Source organism: Calonectris borealis, chromosome 13, assembly GCF_964195595.1.
Source record: "Calonectris borealis chromosome 13, bCalBor7.hap1.2, whole genome shotgun sequence".
Lineage (NCBI taxonomy): Eukaryota > Metazoa > Chordata > Aves > Procellariiformes > Procellariidae > Calonectris > Calonectris borealis.
In genome coordinates, this window is record NC_134324.1 from 16,961,741 (window position 1) to 16,983,984 (window position 22,244).

General features: G+C 43.2%; 1 protein-coding gene across 1 annotated transcript; it reads left to right on the plus strand.

Annotated features, from left to right (window-relative positions):
- The first annotated feature begins 11,227 nt into the window (after positions 1 to 11,227).
- LOC142087516 (homeobox protein ARX-like) lies at positions 11,228 to 20,362 on the plus strand. The gene is made up of 4 exons (XM_075161817.1): positions 11,228 to 11,372; positions 11,482 to 11,527; positions 17,370 to 17,656; positions 18,972 to 20,362. Exons 3-4 carry the CDS (start codon positions 17,523 to 17,525, stop codon positions 19,195 to 19,197), a joined length of 360 nt encoding a protein of 119 aa, XP_075017918.1. The 5' UTR covers positions 11,228 to 11,372; positions 11,482 to 11,527; positions 17,370 to 17,522; the 3' UTR covers positions 19,198 to 20,362.
- The last annotated feature ends 1,882 nt before the right edge of the window (positions 20,363 to 22,244 follow it).

Below are 22,244 nucleotides of genomic sequence, written 5' to 3' on the forward strand. Positions count from 1 at the left end.
CTTTTTTCACATTTCTACATCTACCACAAGAGGGAGCAAAGAGCTCACCTTCCTTAAATTCTCTATTCCGAAGAAGTATACAAAAGCAGCTCGATGTCATTACCTATGACCAAGTTCAGGCTAGAAGTTTACAATGCTTTTATACAGCACACAGGTCCTCAGACAATTAAAAGGGCCATTTTTTTGCTTTGAGAAAGGTGTTGCCTCACATCCATACTGTGCAGAGCTCTCTTCAAAGCCAGCAGATGCTGCAGAGCTCACCTGAGGAACAGACACACAGAGTGATGCCACAGGCTGGTAAAATCAAGACAATCCTGATGGAAACAAACCTGCAGCTTCACGACAGCAGAGCGAATAGGATGTTTGCATGAAATTGATAAGCATTTCCAACCATATCGGATATGCGTGTGGGGGCAGGGGACAGATGAGGAAAACTACACGCTTCTAACTGCACATACTGCTTTTAATTGCAGTGTACAGTGATTTCTCATTAAAACACTATCAGAAAATAGCTCCCTAAAAAAAATCCCCCTAAACCTCTTCTTCTGCAGCATACATGACCACGAAGAGGGAACAAGCTCCTTTTATAGGAGGGTCTCCCTGGTCATTCCTTCCTTCTCTCTCTCTCCCCCCACCCTTACCAACCTTCCCCCCCCATCATCAAAACTCATTTTAGGTTCTACTGGTATGAAACTGAATAGTTACAATGATTAGAAATGAATCTTAAATCCAGGCAGTTTCAGGTTGCTGCTGAAATATTATGACACCACTGTTAAAAGCAACAGCTAACATCCCATTCCAGCAGAGCAATCAAGCAGGTGCTTAAGCCCGTTGACTTCCCATCTATAGCAGTTCTAACTACACTATTGTTACCACTGGTATCAAACACAGCAAGTTAAATATCCTTACACATTGCTGGATAAAGATGGACTAAATCCAGATGCAGATTTTCTAGAAGGAGGAGGAGAGGAGAACTGAACTGAGCCTTCTGCCTCACACTTACCTTCCTCTTGGGTAAGGTTACTTGGCTGTAGCTATCCAGGCTGCATTTGTGCCATCATTTACAATTAGTTTCCAACATGCGGATGAGGGGTTTGCTCAGCTTGGGTCTTAGCGACTTAGTTGTTTCCTTTTGATAATTCACTCCATTCCAATCCCACAAAGCAAATTACACAGTAATTTTATACAGTCTTTGCTGTTCAGAACGGGTTCATAGAATAAAGAAGCCAAGTGACTAATAACTGCCAGTATCTCTTCCATGCTTTCAATCTGTGGAACCAAGTCACAGACTCTTCACAATTTAAAACAACAAACAGGTGCCCTTTTGTTTCTAATATCCTGTGGCGTCCTGAGAGGTCAGCTTGGCTGTAGACCACAGTTACTTCCCTTTGATATTGACAGCAGCTATCACAAACACCATCAGTGGCAGACTCCAGGTGCTTGCTGTTACCAAGCGTGCTACAGTTCAGAATGACACATTTTCAGTTGAATGCAGACCCAGCCTGATTCCCCTCACACTTGCACCGTTACGAATCAGAAGCAGCACTGCTGCGGTCAGAAAGGCATGCAATAACCCCACTCAGACTCCAGACTTCAATAAATCCAGTGGAGAGAGTTCCCAAATCACCCTGTGACCAAATGCAGGGCTCTCTGATCTTTGAAAAGACAAGAATGAGTCAGAGAAGCAATCCACAAAGCAGTGCAGGAACTACAGCTACATCTGTTTTGTAGTAAACTTCTCGGCTATTAAGGAATAGCCGTGAGCACACAGGCACACTAAAAGAAATGTACTCCTACAGACTTTTACCCTTTGATAGGCTGCTTCACTTACAATTTTGTCAGGAGAACAGATGCAGACACTACGGATTTCTACAGCTATGCCTCCTATAAAATTTTTAGTGTATTAAAGTGCGTGCATTAAAGGGATAGTCTGATAGTTCAGTCAATAAGACTGACCATGGGCAATCACTTTATATACACAGAATAGCCCACCACCTTTCCTACATCATTCCATCTCTCCATGCCTCAGCTCCCCATGTAAAATGACGGCAGCAGCAAGAAGTGTTATAAAGAAATAGGATGAAGCAGCAATCACTTACTCCAGTTGTGGAAGAGTGAGACAGAGATAACACAGAGACTGTAGCAGAGCCTCCCTTGCACATTACTAGCTGTTCAGACTCTATGAAGTTTAGTGACTTTGGTCCCTGTCTGTAAACACTGAAGTGAGTTGGAACTTGTCATAGTGTTCCATAGTGGGGAAGAACTGGGTATCTCCATATCTGCATAAAAGAACCCTGGAGGACCTCAGACAATACTGAAGAACACATCTGGTAAAGACTTGTTTCTAAAGTAGTCATGATAATTAACTCGCATACAGGAAAAAAGATAATCAGAAACAGATTTTTTCAGTGCTCATTTTGAAGCAAACCCAAGTTTATATTTAGAGGTTAAAAAAGTAAAATGCTAAGTGTATATTTCATGGGTACAACCCATTTTACAATCATAAATGGGTAAACATCAACTATGAAGTATCTTAACCACACTCAGCTTTCCCAGAGATAATTTATTAGCAAAGTCCAATACTTAGCAAAGACAGTATAACTATTCCAATTTTACGTATGAATAAATGGGGCACAAAGATATGGTGATTTGTCCTGGTGGGCCAGCAGAGGAACCAGGAATGTGGTCTTCCAAGTCTAGCCCAACATTCGGTCCAGTTAGCCCTTATACAAAGTAATCCGGAAAAAAGAGTAATTTTCACCTTAGGAATGTGCAATCATGATAGAGGACTGACACTCCTCAGAGTGAGTCAAAAAGAAACCCTTAAACAGACCACGAACTGGCTTGTTAATCTATTATCTGGCACTTTGTCTTAAGAATGCCAAGAAAAAATAAATTGAGTTGTTTTTATTTATCCTGGGCCTTGTGGGCCCGTAGGCTCTACCACGTTTTTAAGTTTTTCTCCATAAACGCAAAGTCTAGAAACTTTTAGAAGTTAAAACATACATTCTTTACCTTCCAGAAGAGATGAGAGCCTCATACAATTGTGACCCCAAAAGGGGTGGCTTAAGCAGACCCAGTAAATATTACAATATCATAACAGCACTGCTAGAGGTACCCATGCAGCGAAGAGCTCTTCACTTTTCATCTAGGTTTGAGAAACAGTGCATTAGAGCAGCTACTGAAAGAACACTTAGCGCAGTATGTTTAGGTTGTTCAAGGTCTCTCTCACAATACTTTATCATAGGATTTCAACAGGAACCTCTTACCGCCTCTTACTGCCTGCCCTTCAAGAACAATCTCCTTCAAGAATCAAATGCACAAAGGGAAGACTGAGGCTCTCACTTTATTTGCCTGAATAAAATAAAAGGCCTGCAGAGAGAGAAAAGAACAGATCTGAAATTAAGACTGCAAACAGATTTGGATGGGGACACAACAGAAGGGCATCTGCTCCAGGCTGGCTGGTCAGAATGAGCACAATGACAGTAGCATCCACCATCTCAACACAATGGCTTCTCCAGACTTAGCCAGCAACACCCCAATTCTTATCTCATTTGTTTTCCAACTAGTATTTTATTGTGCTCTTGAATATGCAGCACAGAAAGGGAAGCTGATTTGCCATGTATTGTGCACACTTTTTTTCCAAGCAGTCAGGTATGCCTAATCAGCAAAAAGCACTTACATTACTTTCAGAAGTTATTAACTGAAATGGGAAACCAGCATACTGTGATTCCATTACAAAAGAGTTACTGCACTCAAGTGCGGCTGGTATAATAAGTATCAATTGGCTTGAAAGAACGTAGCTATGCCAGCTAAGGCTCTGTCCCACAACATTCCATCCTGCAGTTCCCCGGTATTTACAGGATTGCCACACATAACCTAGATCGAAACCCATAAAAAGAGAGGTGCCGAACTTCAAGTTCACCCACATCTTCAGGCAGCTGTGTAAAACAGAAATGAGATACCAATTGCATTAATAAGAATATGAAACAATCTGGAGAGGTACATTGGCATTAAAGATGTTCACCACCTTTCAGGATCTGGTTCTAGAACATCAATCAAAGTTGACTCAGAGCTCTCACCAGACTTCTGTTTTATCCAAGTTCTGCACTTAAGTCTCTAGTAAGCAGTCATCTTCTTTCTTCAAGCCAATAAAGATCCATGCTGAGCTGTAAAACTAACTCCTTGGACTTTCTTCAAGAAGTTTTTCCTGTTAACTTCGTCACATATTTTATCTCAGAACTTTCTTTCAATATATAGACAGGCTTTGTTTTCTAAGCCTACATACTAAACTTCATTAAAATATATTTATGTATTTAAAGCACTATAAAGAATGCTGATGCACATAATCAGTGTGCCCTTAAAACAAATCAAGATACATTTCAAGCACAGCAAATACCAGTCCCCCCTCATGCAGCTTCTGCTGTCATCCACAAACATACACATATGCTTCCTTTCATCTTTCAAACACTTTGTGGACAAGGTGAGCTTTATGATTCTTCTGTCACATTTTACTTTGTATGGGAGCCAAAGAAAACCAAGAAAGCAGTAGCAACGAGGTGGGTTAAACATGAAATGATGATGTCATTTAGATCACACTCTTTTAGGGCATTTTTCAATGGCATAAGGCAGCAACTACAATACAAGTTGTCCAGCTCAGGACAAGACACAATACAACTCCAAAATACCAAGTCAAAAGTCCAGTCAGCAGTGTAAGTGTGACTTGCCTGAGGACATCCAAAAAATACAGATGTGTGGGGGGTTGACCTTGGTGGATGCCAGATGCCCAGCAAGCCGTTCTATCACTCCCCTCTTCAGCAGGATGGGGGCAGAGGGAGAAAATAAGATGGAAAAACTTCATGGGTCAAGATAAAGGCAATTTAATAAAGCAAAAGCAAAGGCCACGTGCAGAAACAAACGAAAACAAAAGATTTCTTCTCTACTTCCCATCAGCAGGCAATGTCCAGCCACTTCCCGGGAAGTAGGGCTTCAGTACGCGTAGCAGTTGCTCCGGAAGACAAATGTCATAATAATGAATGCCCCCACCGGCCTCCTTTCTCTTAGCTTTTATTGCTGAGTAGACGTCATATGGTATGGAATATCCCATTCGTCAGTTTGGGTCAGTTGTCCTGGCTATGTCCCCTCCCAAGATCTTGCCCACCCCCAGCCTACTGGCCTTTGGGGCTGAAGGGGGGAATGCTGGAGAGACAGCCTTGATGCTGTGGGAGCACTGCTCAGCAGTAGCCAAAACACTGGCGTGTTAACACCTTTTTAGCTACCAGTACAAAGCACAGCACTATGAGGGCTGCTATAGGGAAAATTAACTCCATCTCAGCCAGACCCAATACCATCTCCACCCCTTGTTCCATACCATTCGCATCATGCTCAGGTCCCACATAATTTAATACATATATATATATCTTCTAATCATCCCATTGCATTTAATTCTCATTACTGAAATCTGTTCTTACCAACCCTTACAACTTATACTACATACTTAAACCATCTTTATACCCAATGTACCCAACGTACCTTCTCATTAACTACTATCCCCTGTCCTTTAACAGATAGATATCATTCTCCCATTCCATGGGTTTCCTCCACTCCTCCAAATGTTCCTAAGAATATCCTGGGCTCCATCTGTCAGGATGGGTGCTCAGGACAGGAGAAGCAGTATGTTCGATCGTTGGGCACCAACACCAGCTTGGTTTGGGTCATCGTTGCACTCATCTGATTCCTTGCGAAACTCACTCTTCATTGGTTCAGGTCGTTCCTGCTACATTACTTCCTACAACATACAACTCATATCACAGATTATTTTTCCCCCGAGGTTAAATCTCCCTGAGGCACACACTGGGTCTCCCCATCCTTCTGCATTATTCACCAAGTACACCCAGGTCCTTGGGTGAAGACAGTCCCACAAATGGGTTTGCCTTTTCCCATGGGAGGAGCAATCCACACCACCTTCCCCAGCCACTTCCCTATGTGCACTACAGGGACCTTATTTCCTCCCACAGTATGTAGGGGTTTTGTTTGAGCACGACCAGCACGGTTAGCAGATCCTCTGGTATTAACCAGCCAAATGGCATCTGCTAAATTTATATCCCATTGCTTCCATGCCCCATTCCCCAATGCTCTCAGTATAGTCTTTAACAGTCCATTCTCTCTCTCAATCAAAGCCGCTCTATCACTCCCCCTCCTCAACTGGACAGGGGAGAGAAAATATAACAAAAGGCTCGTGGGTCGAGATAAGAACAGGGAGATCACTCAGCAATTACTGTCACAGGCAAAACAGACTCGACTTGGGAAAAATTAATTCAATTTATTGCCAATCAAAATCAGAGTAAGGTAATGAGAAATAAAACCAAATCTCAAAACTCCTTCCCCCGACCCCTCCCTTCTTCCCAGGCTTAACTTCACTCCCGAATTCTCTACCTCCTCCTCCCAGCGGCACAAGGGGATGGGGAATGGGGGTTGTGGTCAGTTCATCACACATTGTCTCTGCCACTCCTTCCTCTTCAGGGGGAGGACTCCTCACACTCTTCCCCTGCTCCAGCGTGGGGTCCCACACACAGGAGACGAAGTTCTCCAACATGAGTCCTTCCCACAGGCTGCAGTTCTTCACAAACTGCTCCAGCGTGGGTCCTTTCCACGGGGTGCAGTCCTTCAGGAACAGACTGCTCCAGCGTGGGTCCTCCACGGGGTCACAAGTCCTGCCAGCAACCCTGCTCCAGCACGGGCTTCCCACGGGGTCCCAGCCTCCTTTGGACGCATCCACCTGCTTCAGCGTGGGGTCCTACACAGGCTGCAGGTGGATATCTGCTCCACTGTGGACCTCCATGGGCTGCAGGGGGACAGCCTGCCCCACCGTGGTCTTCACCACGGGCTGCAGAGGAATCTCTCCTCCGGCGCCTGGAGCACCTCCTCCCCCTCCTTCTTCACTGACCTTGGTGTCTGCAGAGCTGTTTCTCTCACATATTCTCACTCCTCTCTCCGCTGCTCTTCTGCCACAGTTTTCTTTTTCCCTTCTTAAATATATTTTCCCAGAGGCACTACCACCGTCACTGATGGGCTCAGCCTTGGCCAGTGGCAGGTCTGTCTTGGAGCCGGCTGGCACGGGCTCTATCGGACATGGGGGAAGCTTCTGGTATCTTCTCACCGCTACAACCCCCCGCTACCAAAACCTTGCCACACAAACCCAATACAAGATGAAAGGAAGACTACACTGTATCCTAGAAATAATGGTTATAATATATTCATCCTTGAAAATTTCCAGGTGTAACATTATTCACTTAATCATAAAACAGGAAGAGTGCTAGAAAACTGCCAATTAATAGAACAAAGAATCTTGGAGTGATGCGCAAAAACACAAAATAGGACTGACCTTCTCATCCAGCCATTTTTTGATTTAAAAAAAAAATCTATTTTTATCTCAGTTTCAAAAGAAGAAACACCAGTAAAACATAACTGTAGAAAGAAAAACAGCTTCCTAATAAACAGCTCTGCTGAGGGCGATGCAGGTAAATACTTTTTGCAAAAATCAGCCTGCATCAGATGGCTGTTGCTGAACAACTAGCAAGGAGATAATGGTGCTTTATCTGCTGTTGGGGTTGTTCTTGGATTTGGTTTGTTTGGAACACAAAAATAACAAAACTTAGTCACTTTTGGCTCTGGGACATCTCATTGAAGTTCCTGGGCCTGCTCTCCAAGATTCAGGGGCTTCTCTTCGGGCAAAGACATGTGTGCAAAAAATAACCTGGGAAGGAAGCACATCACAGGCTATTCCACAACCAACAGATTCCTCGATAAGGTTCTGACAAAGCTTCTTGTGGCCAACAGAAATTAGATCGCTCAAATCCTGTTCCCTGGAATTGAAAGAATCTGTATTACAGACATTTGGTCCATAGTATGCGTAGAACCACTGTTCTCTCCACCACAATGAGTCCCTAAGCCTTTGAACACAGGTAAGGTCTTCAGTATGTGAAACCAAAAGCTGCTAAAAATAGAATTGCAAGCAGAGAAAACAATGGTAGTGCCCTAAGATGCTGAACTATCAGGGAGTTTGTTAGAAAAAAAAGTACCTACAGAATTCTTGGAGGCACATAAGGAAGAGCAGGCAGGGGAGGGAAAAGAGGCCAATTTGGTCAAGGAGCACAGCATAAACAACCACAGACACACACCCCCCACGTCATTCTTTAAAAGACAGCACTGAGCACAGCTAGTAAACTTCAGTGATTTTACCTAAACCTGTGCAGGACTGGCCTATGACCTCTGCACTGTACTACTCCCAGACCACATCTCAGTATCCCTGTGATATACTAGGAAATTTTTTCTACTATCCACTATAACTGAATTGCATCCCTCCATTATTGCAGGTGATTGTACATACTCTGAAAAATGTATCTAAAGTTTATCTACTTTAATTTTTTATAATTCCCAAATGTTCATTTCTTATTGTAAAAGCTAACACTTTTGAAGCACAAAACACATCTACCTTTACCAATGATTCAGAATGGTTTAGCAATAAACAGCTCAGAAGCAAATGCAGCAACTAAAGAAATGTCCTGGGATCCAAATTCAAAAACTTTTGCACCTAGCAAAAGCATTAGGGATGTGATTCAGACAGAAGATTTTTCAGCCGCTCTGCAGACAAGAAAGCCTTACAGTCATTCCCAAAAGGCAAAGGCAATACATGTACAATACTTCCACTAATAGCACACACATCCTGGTTACCTGTTAGTAAAATCAAATTTATGCTACAGTCACTTAAAACCACAGGAAACACATACCTGACTGTATGTGAACATGGAGAAATTAAGTATTTCATTTTGTTTGATCTGTATGGGAAAAAAACCATATATTTAACATAAGCTTTTCTGTGTCAAACAGTGTTAGGTTCCCGCAGCCAAAGGCCCACACCACACAGGGAATTTACGCAGCAGGAAGACTTTGTCCATAAAACAGGGTATGTTGTTTTCCTTCAGTACGCCAGGTAAACTCATGGCAGATGGAGAAGACTAAAGGTTTTCTCTCTCCATTCCGAGTTTAAGGGGTGCACGTGCCAGCCCCCTGCCCCTCCAAAAGGCTACAGATGGACCTTGTGTTTTCCACACACATCTTGAAAAGGGAAGATAACTTCCAAACCCCACTCCTCTAAAATGGCCCCAGCTGAAAACTACAGCCATGTGTGGGGATCAGGAGTTCAGTTACATGAGCCCTCTCTCCCTTCCTGTGCTCCCCTCAGCGCTTACCACTATTATATGGCTCTGTGACCTTAGTTCTCCTCTAATGACATGCTTCTACAAACCTAAGTAGGACCTTACAAAGCCAAAGAGAGAAAAGGCAATCTGAGGTTTGAAGCTGAGGGTTGGGATCTGAACAGGACAAGAATCTGGGAAAGGTCAGAAAAACTCTATGCAAAAAACCACTTTCTGTAAATGTTACCCTTAAATATAGTCATCTTTCATACTTTTTCAAGAGTTAGCGTCGGTAAGTGCTTTCCCAAAGCTTCTCATGAAGGGTGCTGCAGGAATGGGTTCACGAAGGTATTGCTTCAGGGTAAACACAATTTTTGTAGCGAAAGGAATAAAGTTGAGGGCTGACTCAATGAGTCAGAGTAGTGAGACAGCAAGGTGGTCTGTCAGTAACCAAAGATAGAAGCACTAAAGCACTCACACAGCCCCAGTGAGACAAGAAGAGAGGAGGACAAATGAAAAAAATCATTTGTTTGTGGACTACAATGCCAGAAGGAACCAAAAGATTATTCAGCCAGACATCTGGTATAAGACAGGTCACAGATTCAGGAAGCATCTCCGCACTGACAGCCTTTATGTCTTCAGCTAAATGTAAACCGTCCAGCCTTGATGCAAAGACAGACAGAGAACCCAGAACTTCACCAGCTATGTTGTTTCAAAGGTTAGTTATAAACACACAGACTTTTAAATCTATGCTTCACTTCTAATCTAAATTTCTCTGGCTTCAGCTTTCAGCCACTGGGTTTTGGATTTTTTTTTAAGCCCTTTTCTGCTGCGCTCTCTGTAAGACTCTTTAGAAACCGGTATTTTATTCTCATCTCTCAAAATCTAGACCTCAGGATCAAGTCATTTTGTCATCTAATTTATATCAGTCTCTAGCAGTACACCATAGTGAGATCACAGAACTGCTGGAAGTCTGTGTAGGAAATAGTTTCCAGACCTCCTGTTGAGGAACCATTGCTGGAACAGCACCAACAACAGAATTCTAGCAGTAGTGGAATTAAAGATCTCCAGGAAAAAAGGCTCACTCTTGCATGGTTTTGTGCATTTTCCCTGCACTTGTCAGCACACAGTACTTTGCGAGGACAGTCTTAAAAAGCTGAATTCAACAAGTTTAAGTTCAGCAGAAGCAATAGAGAGCCAAACCCTAGCGACCCTTCTCCTTCTGTATAAGCGAGCGAGTTCCCTCAAGCACTCCTTGAGCTCAGGCAGGTGCTGTCGCGCCTTGCTCCCTTCTTCCCAGCAGCAGCGCAGGGGGTGAACGCGAGCCCCGACCCAGCAGCGGCAGCTCTCAACGGGCCGGGCGAGGCTCTCCCGCATCCCGGCGGGCACCGGCACAACTTCAGCGCAGCCGCTCCGAACCCGCGCCCTCGAAGGATGCTCTAAAAAGTTACCGCCGGCCCGCCTGCCGGCAGCGGGGGTGAGCGGCCGGCGGGCGGTTCCGGTCCAAGGGTGGAGCCCGGCTGTGGGGCGGCCTCGCGGTGGGGCAACCCCGACCGAGCGGCTCTCCGTGCATCCGCCCGCCCGCCCGCCCGCCCGGGGGAAGGCCGTCCCGGGCCCGGCCCCTGCGCAGCGAGCGGGGCCCGGCGCGTCCCACCCCCGGCCTTGACGCCAGCGCGCTAATGAAATGCTAATGCCGGGGCGCGGAGCCGGGCGCTGCCCGCGCCAATAAAACCCGGCGCGGCGCGGGGGCCCTGCCCGGCGCCAGCCCGCCGCGATGCAGAGCGCGACCCCCGCCGCCCCGCCGGCTCTGCACCTCCTCACCTCCTACTTCATCGACAGCATCCTGGGCCGGGGCCCCGCCGCGGGGCGGCACGGTGAGGGGCGGCGCGGCTGGCGGCGGGGCGCTCCCCGCTCGCCCCGGTAACTCCCCGCTTCTCTCCCCTCAGGCGAGGAGCGCGCGGCGCCGCCGCGACCCGGCCGAGCGCGCGCCCCCGCGGAGCAGCCGGTGGCGACGGGGCGGGGGGGGCGCCCGCCCGGCGCGGCGGCAGCGGGCGGCGAGGCGCCGGGTCCGCTGAAGAGGAAGCAGCGGCGGTACCGCACCACGTTCAGCACCTTCCAGCTGGAGGAGCTGGAGCGCGCCTTCCGCAAGTCCCACTACCCCGACGTCTTCACCAGGTAGCGGCCGCCGGCGGGAGGGGGCGGCCTTCCCGGGCGGGCGGGCGGAGGGCCGGGGCCGCGGGCGCCGCTGAGGCAGGCGGCGGCTAACGGTGTGCTGCCCCCGCAGAGAGGAGCTGGCCGTGCGCCTGGACCTGACGGAAGCCCGCGTGCAGGTGAGTGCCGAGGGCCCCTGTCTGCCTCCCTCCGCGGCCTCCCGGGGCTGGGGTCGGGTCTCAAAACCTCCCCAGGAGGGCTGAGGGCAGGTACTGAAAATAGCTTTATCCCCCCTTCCTCAGCTGGGCGAGGAGGTAATAGCGGAGGGGGCCGCACGAAGTCGGGGTGCTGGGTGCCGTCCGTTTCAGTTAGTTCTTAAAGGACGGAGAAATTGGCAAGTTACCTCAGTGACAGGAAAACAGCGTCTTAGAAACATTCCCAGATTGCTCTTCACACTCAGATTTGCTGCCATCTTCATGACTCTAAAGGCAGGTGCTGTCTCCTGAGTTCTGAGATTATAAACACGATATACAAAAAAAAAATCAGTTGGTTTACAGCAAATGAAGGGTTCTGTGGGGCATCCGAAGTTATTTACCTAGGCTTCAGAGAAGCTTACACCCTTTTCTTGCTCTAACTTATAGCTCAATAAAACAGTCACACTTCTAAATGACTGGTTAAAACAAATAAAAGATTCATTTGATGTTCAAATGACAGTCAGGCACTGTCCAGGAGAATTTTATGGCCTAGCTGGGCTGCAATAGTAGCAACGCCCATAGAACTTCAGCATACAGCAACAAACACTAATCACCTCGTAGCCTGCAGTTTTCTTAAACTACAAATGACCCTAGAAGGTTTTCATGACTCTGAGCACTCATAGTTAACAGTACCTCTTAAGCAGTTTCTTCAGATTCATCTCTTGTATAAGCTAGAAATCCCTTTTGATACAGAAACATTAGCTTTGGAAAAAAAAATGTCGTTTCAAAAGGTGTGAAGGCTTTCAAAGTATTTTTAAGCTCAAAATGAAAATTGTGCTGAATTTGGCTTGCGCTGTATATCAGATACTGACTGAACTACTGTTCCAGCACAGCTCTGGGTACGTGCATACTTGTGAAAGGCTGAGAACTGGTGCAGCTGCTCAGCATGACAGCCCTACTTACTCCTGCATAGCTTTGTTACTGTTGATGCCAGATCCTTGTTTGTATACGTTGTCATTACTTCAGTCACTGGATCTGTGATGGTTCACACTAGCTAACGTCTGTAAAGCTGTAAGATTTTTAGCTTTTTATTTTAATATGCACCATCTTCAGAAAAGGCCTTAGAAGTATGAACGGTACTTCATAATTGACTCATCTGAGGATACCTAGATGGACTTTTCATCTCTCTTTTGTGGACTTGAGTAAATTATGTGCCCTCCCCTCTCCCTACCACCAACAATCACGAAAACCTCTAGTCACTGAAATACCCCAATATCTGGCCATTACACATGGCATCTACCAGTGGAAAGGACATGGGTAAAAAGCTGTTAACTTACCTGTTACTGTCATGTTCAGTTTGTGGAGTACTTGCTCTGTAGTCCATTTGACCCGTGAAGGAATGGTGCAGTGGTAGATGGCAAAGAGGAACTCTTCCCCTACTGACTCATCTAAAAGAAATGGAAATGTTTAAGTTTAATGGAGTCAAGAAGGAATTAACAGGAGAAATAGCAGAGTTGACGTATCCCCAGCAGATGGAAGGAACAGCAGAGAGCTGTTCCTTGCACCTCCTTACTCCTTGTCAGATCTTAACACAAGTCTCCTGGGCATAAACACAGAGTCAGCACAGTTTGCTTAGGGTGAACTTCCAGCGCACAGCGCCTCTGCCTGTGTATGTGTTCTTGTCCTGTGGTAGATGGGGGACAACTTAGCCTGGAGGGAAGAGGATGTGTAGGAACAGCTACTATGTAGATGGTGATGTACTGTACTTAACAAGCTATCTTAATTCCCAAATACTTGCCTCATATGCCTGTGCTCATAGTTGCTCTATATGGTGCCCTGTGTGAAATGAAGACTTCCATACCTCTCCCATGGTCCCTGGCTAAACTAGCTAACATGAAAAGTGGTATCTATCTTTTTATTTATTCAAGTGTAAACCCAGGAAACTAATCTTACCAAATGCAGTCAGACCATTTCTTCACCTCAGTGTGTTTTCAAATTGAGGTCTGCTTCTCTGGGGAGGACCCTCTGTCAACCAGCTGAAATGGGTACCAGCCACTACATTGTCCCTCACTCTTGCATTTTGAGTCTTACATGAAAATGAACAAATAAGAAAAAAAAATTGCCCATGAACTTATTCTCATTTCAGCATCACTTCAAAGAGATCCCCCTCACCCACCCCCCATTATTTGCTTGTATAGAGGAAGGGAGATGGCCGCAAGAATCTTTGTATTCCTCCTTACCTTGGGAAAGGGGTAGTCTGAGAGCCTGCAAAACTTTTTCATAATCTGAAGCCATGTTGGGATGCTCTTCAATAGCATTCACATTTGTTGTTGCCATCCCACTTCTCATAATTCATGTTGTTAGGATGGGAGGAAAATAAGAAAAAGGTAAAGGAATATTTTATTTTCTTAATGTGATGAGTGAAACATTACTTGGGTATTTCAGTACCATAAACTGCATCAGTGTTAAAACATTAGCTTACAAATGTAACTGATCTAAGCATCATTGTCATATTTTCTGATTATGATCCTGTGTTCAGCTACAGCAGAAACACAATACAATTAGTTACATCTAGGTGTCTTTTTATCATCGTTAGCGATTACATCAATTAAATAGGATACATTTTCAAAGAAAATTACAGCAAGAAAGCTATCAAATTTTACATGCTCACCTTTTTCTTTTTTAAAAGACCTAAATCTCTTTTGTCAGATTTTGTGGTGCTAGTAATTACAAAAATAATCTGGGTAATATTTAGCATACAATTGAAACTTGACGGTTTAAAACTCATCTTTGAGTATTAAGTAATGCATTCTTTCCAAACTATTTTACCACTGATATAGTCATACCATAAAAATCTTAAGACTGGTATAGCAGTTACTGTTATGTTTAGTTTGGCACTTCAAATGTATCTGAAAATAGAGTAAAGGCAAGTTAATCCTTTTATTGGAAGCAAAGGAAAACTGCTTAACAAAAGGTTCAAGATGACTAATCTGAATGTTAATGACTATGATGTATGCACTAAACTTTGAAAGCTCTTTGTCATGTCAGTGTAAAGTATGAGGCATGCCTTTGCTCCTTTTATCACTTGCATTGATGAGCTTGTACCAGTAAGGAACTGAAAGCCAGTTTTTTTTCTAAAGATAATTATTAGATATCTATGCTGGTATTTCCTTCCAGTTTGATAAATACAAAATTTGAGAGATGACTAAGTTTGGTTGTAAACCCAAAATCACCTGTAACATTATAAAAGTTATTTTGCAGTCAAAGCGCACATCTGAGTGATCAAATGGATTCACTTTAGGACAGAGAAAGCAGAAAAGCAGATATCTCATTTCATGTTAGGCTTCTTTATGAAGAACAGATTGAAGAACAATACTAAGATTTAGTACGGAAATTAGTACTTTTGCAGCATTTGTTTTATCCTTTTTAGGAAAGGTTTTGTCTGCATATCTGCAGTGTAAGACAGTTCACTGCCCTTTTAGTTGGATTTTATTTTCATAGTAAACACTAACACCTTTGAGTTGGTGGTCTTCTCCTGTGAGATCTCGGCTAAGCTCCAGTTAGAAGTATTTGGGATTACTGGTTACAGCGATTTAAAGTCATCCGATCCCAGTAATTGAGTTCATTTTTCTTACCAGACCCCTGTCTTGGACTAATACAGACCAAGTGTCTAGTCCTCACTGTCATGCAGGCATAGCCATCTGGTCACTAGTTCAGATATTCCGTTCTAAGACATCTGGTCATTTAAAGCCTGTGGTTGCTGGAGAAGTGGCCAAAGAACGAGTCAGAGCACTCAAGAATTTTAAGTACCAACTTCAAAATTTTGATGTGCTGACTTTTCTTCTAAAGGCACCTCTCTCTGCCGAGTGCCTGTACAGTGAGACAATTCTGTGTTACGTACATAACCTGAGGGGTATGAATCCCTCCTCCAGGAGGACAGCAACTTCCCAGTGTAAAGATAATATATGCAATTAAAGGACTGGAGTGGTCATTCTTCAGCTGGCTCCCGAGAACCCCATAGAGAGTGCTTTGAAAGAGTAAATTGTTACTGACATATATAGGAACAACATCAAACTCAGGACAGCAAAGCTGTGGCATGCTACAGCCTTCTCGTTTGGGTATCAGCACCCTGGTGTGTGGCGGGCGTTCCTTCCAGACACACTTAATATTATTTAAGCACCTGAAGGTAAGTCACATCACTGGAAATGGTTATATGGCATGTCTGAGACTAAAGCAAGCAGTGAAGCTGGGAACCCCCAAAACCTGGTTTTTAGATGTTACACAATAGACTCTTTAAAACTCTTTGAAAACATTTTTTGACTGACATATAATTGCAGATAACTATTAAAAAAATCAGGTATCCGTAAAACTTCTGCATCCAAAGATTTTGTCATAGTACAGATTTCTATAGAATTTTATTATTTCAGAAATACTAATACCAAGGGGATTTTTAGCATCTGTTGTAATTTTTTTGAGACTTGAATTTTTGCAATTTGATTTTATGATTTTAGTTTGGTTTAGTGGCTTTGCTAGATTCTTATTAATAAGTTATCTACATTGCGTGGTAAAAGACCTTCATATCTGAAGTTTACCTTTGTCCTAAATCAGAAGTAAATTTCAGAAAGCCATAATTCTGTACAGGACAGAAGTTGGTCTTTCCAACGACACTTGTTCCTTGTGTTACCGCTCTCTACTAAATACTGAATCCCGATTAGTGCATTCAAGTATTATACATAGAACGTGCTCGCAAGGAGCTCACTGAATTTCAACAGTAGTTATATGCAGGACTGCTGGATGAGATTATGGGCCATAGCTAATGCCTTTCTTCCAGATCCAGTTCAGAATCCACCTTCAATGGCCTCCACTGCAGGGGGGGGCTAGAAGACCTGAGCAGCTGAGTACTTTCGGATGTTGAGTGTTCAACCTCGGCAGCATCCATTTTTAAATACCCTTGGTTTAGGTCCTCTTTCTCCCTTGTTTTAGAGTTCATGCTCTTCACTTTACCCTGTGCTACCATCCTGGGTCTGAAAGGTTCTGTGCAGTGAATGCTAAAGAACAACAGTGTGAAGAGTCAGTTTTCTGATCTGTAGATTCGATTGACTTTAAAGATGTTTAATGGGCTAAAATAATGACTAGTCGGGCTTGAAGAGGCAATATACTCAACACCTTACTACACAAAACCAATACTAGCTAAAGCCCCTTTAGGAACAGCTTGATATCCTGTTCTAATGCTGCTTACTAGATTTTCTAGTTTATTGCTTTCACTGCAGTTCAGTTATCCACTTTCATGTAACTATATGCTGTTTGCATTCATGGTAGATAACAAAAGCTTTGCATTTTACTTTTGAATCTTCTGTATAAAAATGTATGGTCCAACTATCAAGACAAAAAGCACACACCATTTATTTGGCTTAGTTACTCTTACAGTCATGATTAAGTTGCTTCCTGAGGTATCTCTACAGAAATAGCCACCTCTCGAATGGCTTTGTTGAAATTTAATTTCAATAAATAGCTTATGAAAGGAAGAATGATCATTTTTAATAACTGATCATGAGTTCTCAGGTGATAGGTTTATATATTACAATGGCTTTAAAACATATGAGACTATTCAGTCAGAGCTAGAGAGTAGTCAAATTTACAATATTTATAACTGATTTGTTTCTTAATAAACCTACTGAGGCATTTATGAATGGATCTTTAATATTAACAAAGTGGTTTTTGGTTTAACAGTAAATATTTTGCCGCCTGTATCACTGCATGCAGTAGTAGCTGGTAAGACAAACTGCAGAGTAAGTTCAGCTAATGCCTTTATAATTTCTTATTGAAGGTCTGGTTCCAAAACAGAAGGGCAAAGTGGAGGAAACGTGAAAAAAATGAAATTCTGGGGACTGTTCCAGGAATCTCCTTAACGCACCCACTTGGTCTATTTTTGGATGTTCCACTGAGTCATTCTCCCCTCCTAGATCACACGTGGAGGTCAATGCCTCTTTCAACACTGGCTGTGCCATCCATGTCTCCAGCCTTTAGTCCTTCAACCTTAGGGCCATTTGGCCTCAGCAGCCTTACCTGGACTTCTCTCTTCAGAAATCCTATTTTAAATCCACATTTTGGAAGGTATAAAATTAAATTTTTTTCTAAATTTCAAAACTGTTAAAAAATGCTGCATTTGATATTCACATGTTCTCAATAAACATGCTCCCATAGATAAATAAACTTACTAAAATGAAGTTAGTTCCTGTGTAGGATCACTTGATTAGGAATAGCAAGATTTAGTTTTAAGTCATGCTAGTAAAAACTTAACATATAATTGCTCTTTGAAGAATAATTGTGCATACTTACTGAAATCTTGGTCTCGCTGAACTCCAGTCTTCACGTAGACTGCTGTAATCTTAGGTGGCTCCAGCTCCATCCTTATCTTATAGACTGACACAGATTATATGCCATAAAGATGTGACTGCAGACAGACATGGCTTGTAGGTGATTTGACAGAATAAAGGTATTAGACATTTCTTCTCAGGAGACCAGGAGCCTGGCTACATATGCAAGAGCGACACAGCTCTAGAGAGAGAGGCTGAGAGAAAGAGAGAGAGCTTCCTGATTCTTACATGTCCTACTAAAAGCCAGTCCTTTTCCCTTGGCAGGTGATGTGCTCTCAACACATAGAACAAACCCACCACTAGCCGCCTTTTCTTTCTCTCTAGTCAGACACCCAGAACTCCAGCAATTCATTTCAGCTGAACCTGCTGTCTGGGCTTTCTTGCCCAGCAACCTGAAATTCATCAGCAAAACGCTGCTGCTGCTCTAGTGCACCCCATAAGATAGGAAAAAAGCATGTGTGTTGTGTATGTGTGTATACGTATAATAGGTGTGTAGATATATATATAGAAAAAAAAGAACATAGCGCACTCTTCTTGCTGAAATTATAGCCTATATCATAGTTCCACATTAACAGACAAATGCCACTTTTCACATGGAATAACCTTGTCTGAACAAGTTGGCTGCATAAACAGCCACATAAATTGGTCTTTTTATGAGGTGGTTTATTGCTTTCACAGAACAGGCTGGTCTGCAGCATCCAAGGTTTGTTTAGAAAGGATTTAGCATTAGGAGTTAAGCAAAAGGTTGCTGTTCTAGGTATCTGCGTGCCATGTCTGATCATCTCTTAGTTATTTCAGTTAAAAGTGTTTGGTTTTTTGTTTGGGGTGGGGTTTTTTGGTTTGGTTTTGTTGGGTTTTTTTTAAGGGCAAGACACTATACTGCAAAATAAAGCTAAAATACATTCTGGAAGACCAAATGTACATTTGGAAGAAATTGGAAATTTTTGCACGTTTTTTTCTAATACTTTGGGTGGGGGAAGCTGCAACTCAGTAAGTACTTGTTCTCCAAAACAATTCTTAATTTGGATAATATTGACTTTTTTCAAATACAGGTTTCTCAATGCTTTAAATCCTCTCATGACAACAGCTTCAGTACTAATGAAAGCTCCTGGACCCCCGTCAGACCCTGCTCTTACTGCCTTCACTGATCCAGCAGCAGTTGAAAGGAAAACGTCAAGCATTGCAGCACTAAGACTCAAAGCGAAAGAACATTCAGCACAAATCCCTCAATTAAACCTCATCTCCAGTCTTACAAACACTAACAAAGAACTTTGTTAGGAGCTCTCCCACAGACTACAGCCACGGAGGGGAAAGTGAATGCCTTCTCCAGTAAGTAGCTCCCGTTAGAGAGAGACATTTAAAAAAAGAAAGAAAACACACACACACACAGAGCTGTAGTTCCTCCATCTTCAGTAACGGACTGAAAGGAAATAACCCTGCTAAAATTGGTTTCCTTCATTACAACGTGAAATCAGGTAGTAAATTGGCTTGTATCATTTCTGACACCACAGAAATAAAAGCAGGAACTGTCTCATCTTTGTAATTCAGGCTAACGTGAATCTGAAGCTTTGAAATACCCAAACTCACCAGATGCTAGTCCAAAGGTTCAAAATTCTTTGTAGGAATAACTTCAGTTTTCTAAGCAATTCTTAACTCACTTCTCAGGAGGAAGTCTTACATGCAGTACTTGAGACGTAAGAATCAGTACACAGTTATTAACTTTCAGACCACGCTTCATGTTGAAGTGCAAATGCCAGTGAAATCTCGCATGTTAGACAGATTTAGCAGGAATGAGATGGGGACTATTTTCAGTATAGGCTTTTGATTCAGAACTAGGTTTGTATAAAGAGTACCTTGTTTCAAACTAAAAAAAAAAAATGTTTGCTTTATGTTCAGGGTGGCGATGTTTTAATAATTAAAAAAGTTTAACCTTTGTATATGAAAACTGTATCCTGTGAAAGTAGGTTATCAATGTGCAGTAAATTGTGTGTAGTTCTCTATGTATGTATATACATATCAGTAATTAGTTCATAGCTGTAAATATGAGATTGCTGAATACTTTTAGCATGATTACTGGCACATCTTAGCAGACCAGTAAGTTAACAGATTACTTGTACATTTCCAGACATTTCATGCCTTGAGTAGAATTCAGAATTTAAGTGAAAACTAAATGTGAAGTGTTAAATTCTTGCTTGGACTGATGTTGGAACAGAGGTGTTACTCAGTTCATCAAAATCCTGGACTCCCTTTCTGGCCTCAGACAGGTCATTTTAAAGTTTTTGCTGAATTTCCCCATCCGGGAAATGGGACTGAGAACAACTATCTCATCTATAGGTCTGATGCTTTAGTGTAAAGTAGGATAAGTAGTATCCTCCTCTTGCAGCTTACTCGCCTACCTCACAGGGCTGTTGTGAGGACTGATTAAACAAACATGACACTGTGCAAATGGTAGAGTTATACAAGTGCTAATTGTTGCTTAGCAATTACAAAAGAAAGGCCAACACCTGACTACACATGAAGATTACCTTTCCCACATCTGCAGCTGCAGTCCAAGCAAGTCCTGTTTCTGTGGGCTGATGGGACAATATGGGGCTCTTTCATTGATGCTGCCTTGTTCCTCAAGACTATTCTCAAGCACTGACACTCACACTGAAAAAATTTTGTGTATTTTAGAAGTTATTTCTCAAGGCAACTCTGGGACTACTCTTAAGATGTTTTCAAAGCTAGAGTTTTGAGTGCAGCGCTCCAGGTACCTAACTGCTGCTTCTGTAGACTTCTCTGAGCTTGTTCTTAGGTAGATGGCAGAGAAGCCAGTTTGCTGGATCAGACAGATCAGTTTTCCGTTTCCGCTGAAATACTAATAGCTTTGACTGCTCTTGAGTCATAACCTACCATAAGACTGGAAGTATTTCTGGGTTCATAGACCTCATTGTTAGCACAGGTAGAAGGTGGTGGTGGTATTTTACTGTGAGGAAAAGCAAGCTTTCTACCAAAGTTCACTAGGCCTGCGCTGTGGATCAAGCAGCAGGAGACTTGGGAAGTAACCAGGACCTCTCACACAAAGTTTGAGTGTGTTTCTTCCACAACAGCTATTTGCTTCTACCAGTCCACTCTCATAGCCCAGACTGCCAACTGGCAGCACAACATGGTATCCACGCAAGCGCCGAGTTTGTTCAAATTAACCTTTTAAGTAGGTTAATGGCTTGAAAACTGTCATTACGCAACTCATGTTCTATTCTGTACAAGCTTCTGTGGCATCTTTCCTTGCCATCAGTGCCTCTCTTGTAATGCAAGGAGGTTCTGCAGGAAAGGAGACTGTGTTACTGTTTCATTTAAAGTAGCAGAAACTGTCCTGCATTTGCCATGAGCCGTTCAGAAAAGAACTCTGCAATAAAAATAAAGCCTAGGTATTTTTGCCAAATTATATTCCTAGACAAATTCACCAGAAGCAGCATGTGAAAAATAACTGCTGAAGGCTGTTTTAATATATTTAATGAAATAGTATGTCCTATGTAATCACCAAAATCTTCATCATTGGCTACCGATCTACAAAGATCTTACTCATGGCAGGGGGGGCGGAAATCAAATTTGCAAGCTAAAATGCCCTTGATTTCAGCAGTTGCACCAGAGATAACTTTCATCTATCAACAAAGTTTTTCCAATAGCTATGGACAGAAATCATTTCAGGGGCCGCAATAAACACACAGAGGCAAGTAACATCACTCATTCGCACTGTAGCTCATGCCAGAGCTAGGAGCTGCTACCTCTACCCAGCACACACAGCCACTTTAACACCACTCTGGGGACTGTAGGGTTGGACAGCAGGGTTGGCTCCTAAACCCTTGCCAGATTGATTTGGTGTTGCTCTTTCCTAATTCTCCTTACAAGAGTCCTTCCTCCAAGACACCCTCCTCTCCTACTGAAACCACAGCCAAGCACCTGCTTGGTCACTCCCCTGCCACCGCAAGCTGTGGTCTCTGTTTCTCCTGACGTTGTCACACTAGGCAGGGACTGTCTCCACTTTCGTGTATATTTATGCATGGCTCTGTGCCTTCAAGCTACTGTGTCCTATTTGATACATGACAGAATTTCAAAGGTAAGTACACTGCCTATTTTGTTACATTACTGATTAAATAGGAGCTGCCATTCCTGTACCGTTTGGGTGGAAGATGCAATCATTAGCATTTCCCAATGGGTACAGGTAGAGAATACAGCTTACTGATGTTTCATCTAGTTTTAGTTTGAAATGCAGAGAGGTTTTCTTTAAGCTGATTTCATTTTTTCTGCTTTCATGAGTCCTTCCAAGAAATTTCCATTCTTTCATG

Bases quoted from the DNA above. Each gene is read 5' to 3' on its own strand.
- LOC142087516 (XM_075161817.1), top strand. From the start codon at position 17,523: ATGCCTCTTTCAACACTGGCTGTGCCATCCATGTCTCCAGCCTTTAGT. The intron at 17,657-18,971 runs GTATAAAATTAA...TTTCAAATACAG, and splicing joins TTAAATCCACATTTTGGAAG to GTTTCTCAATGCTTTAAATC.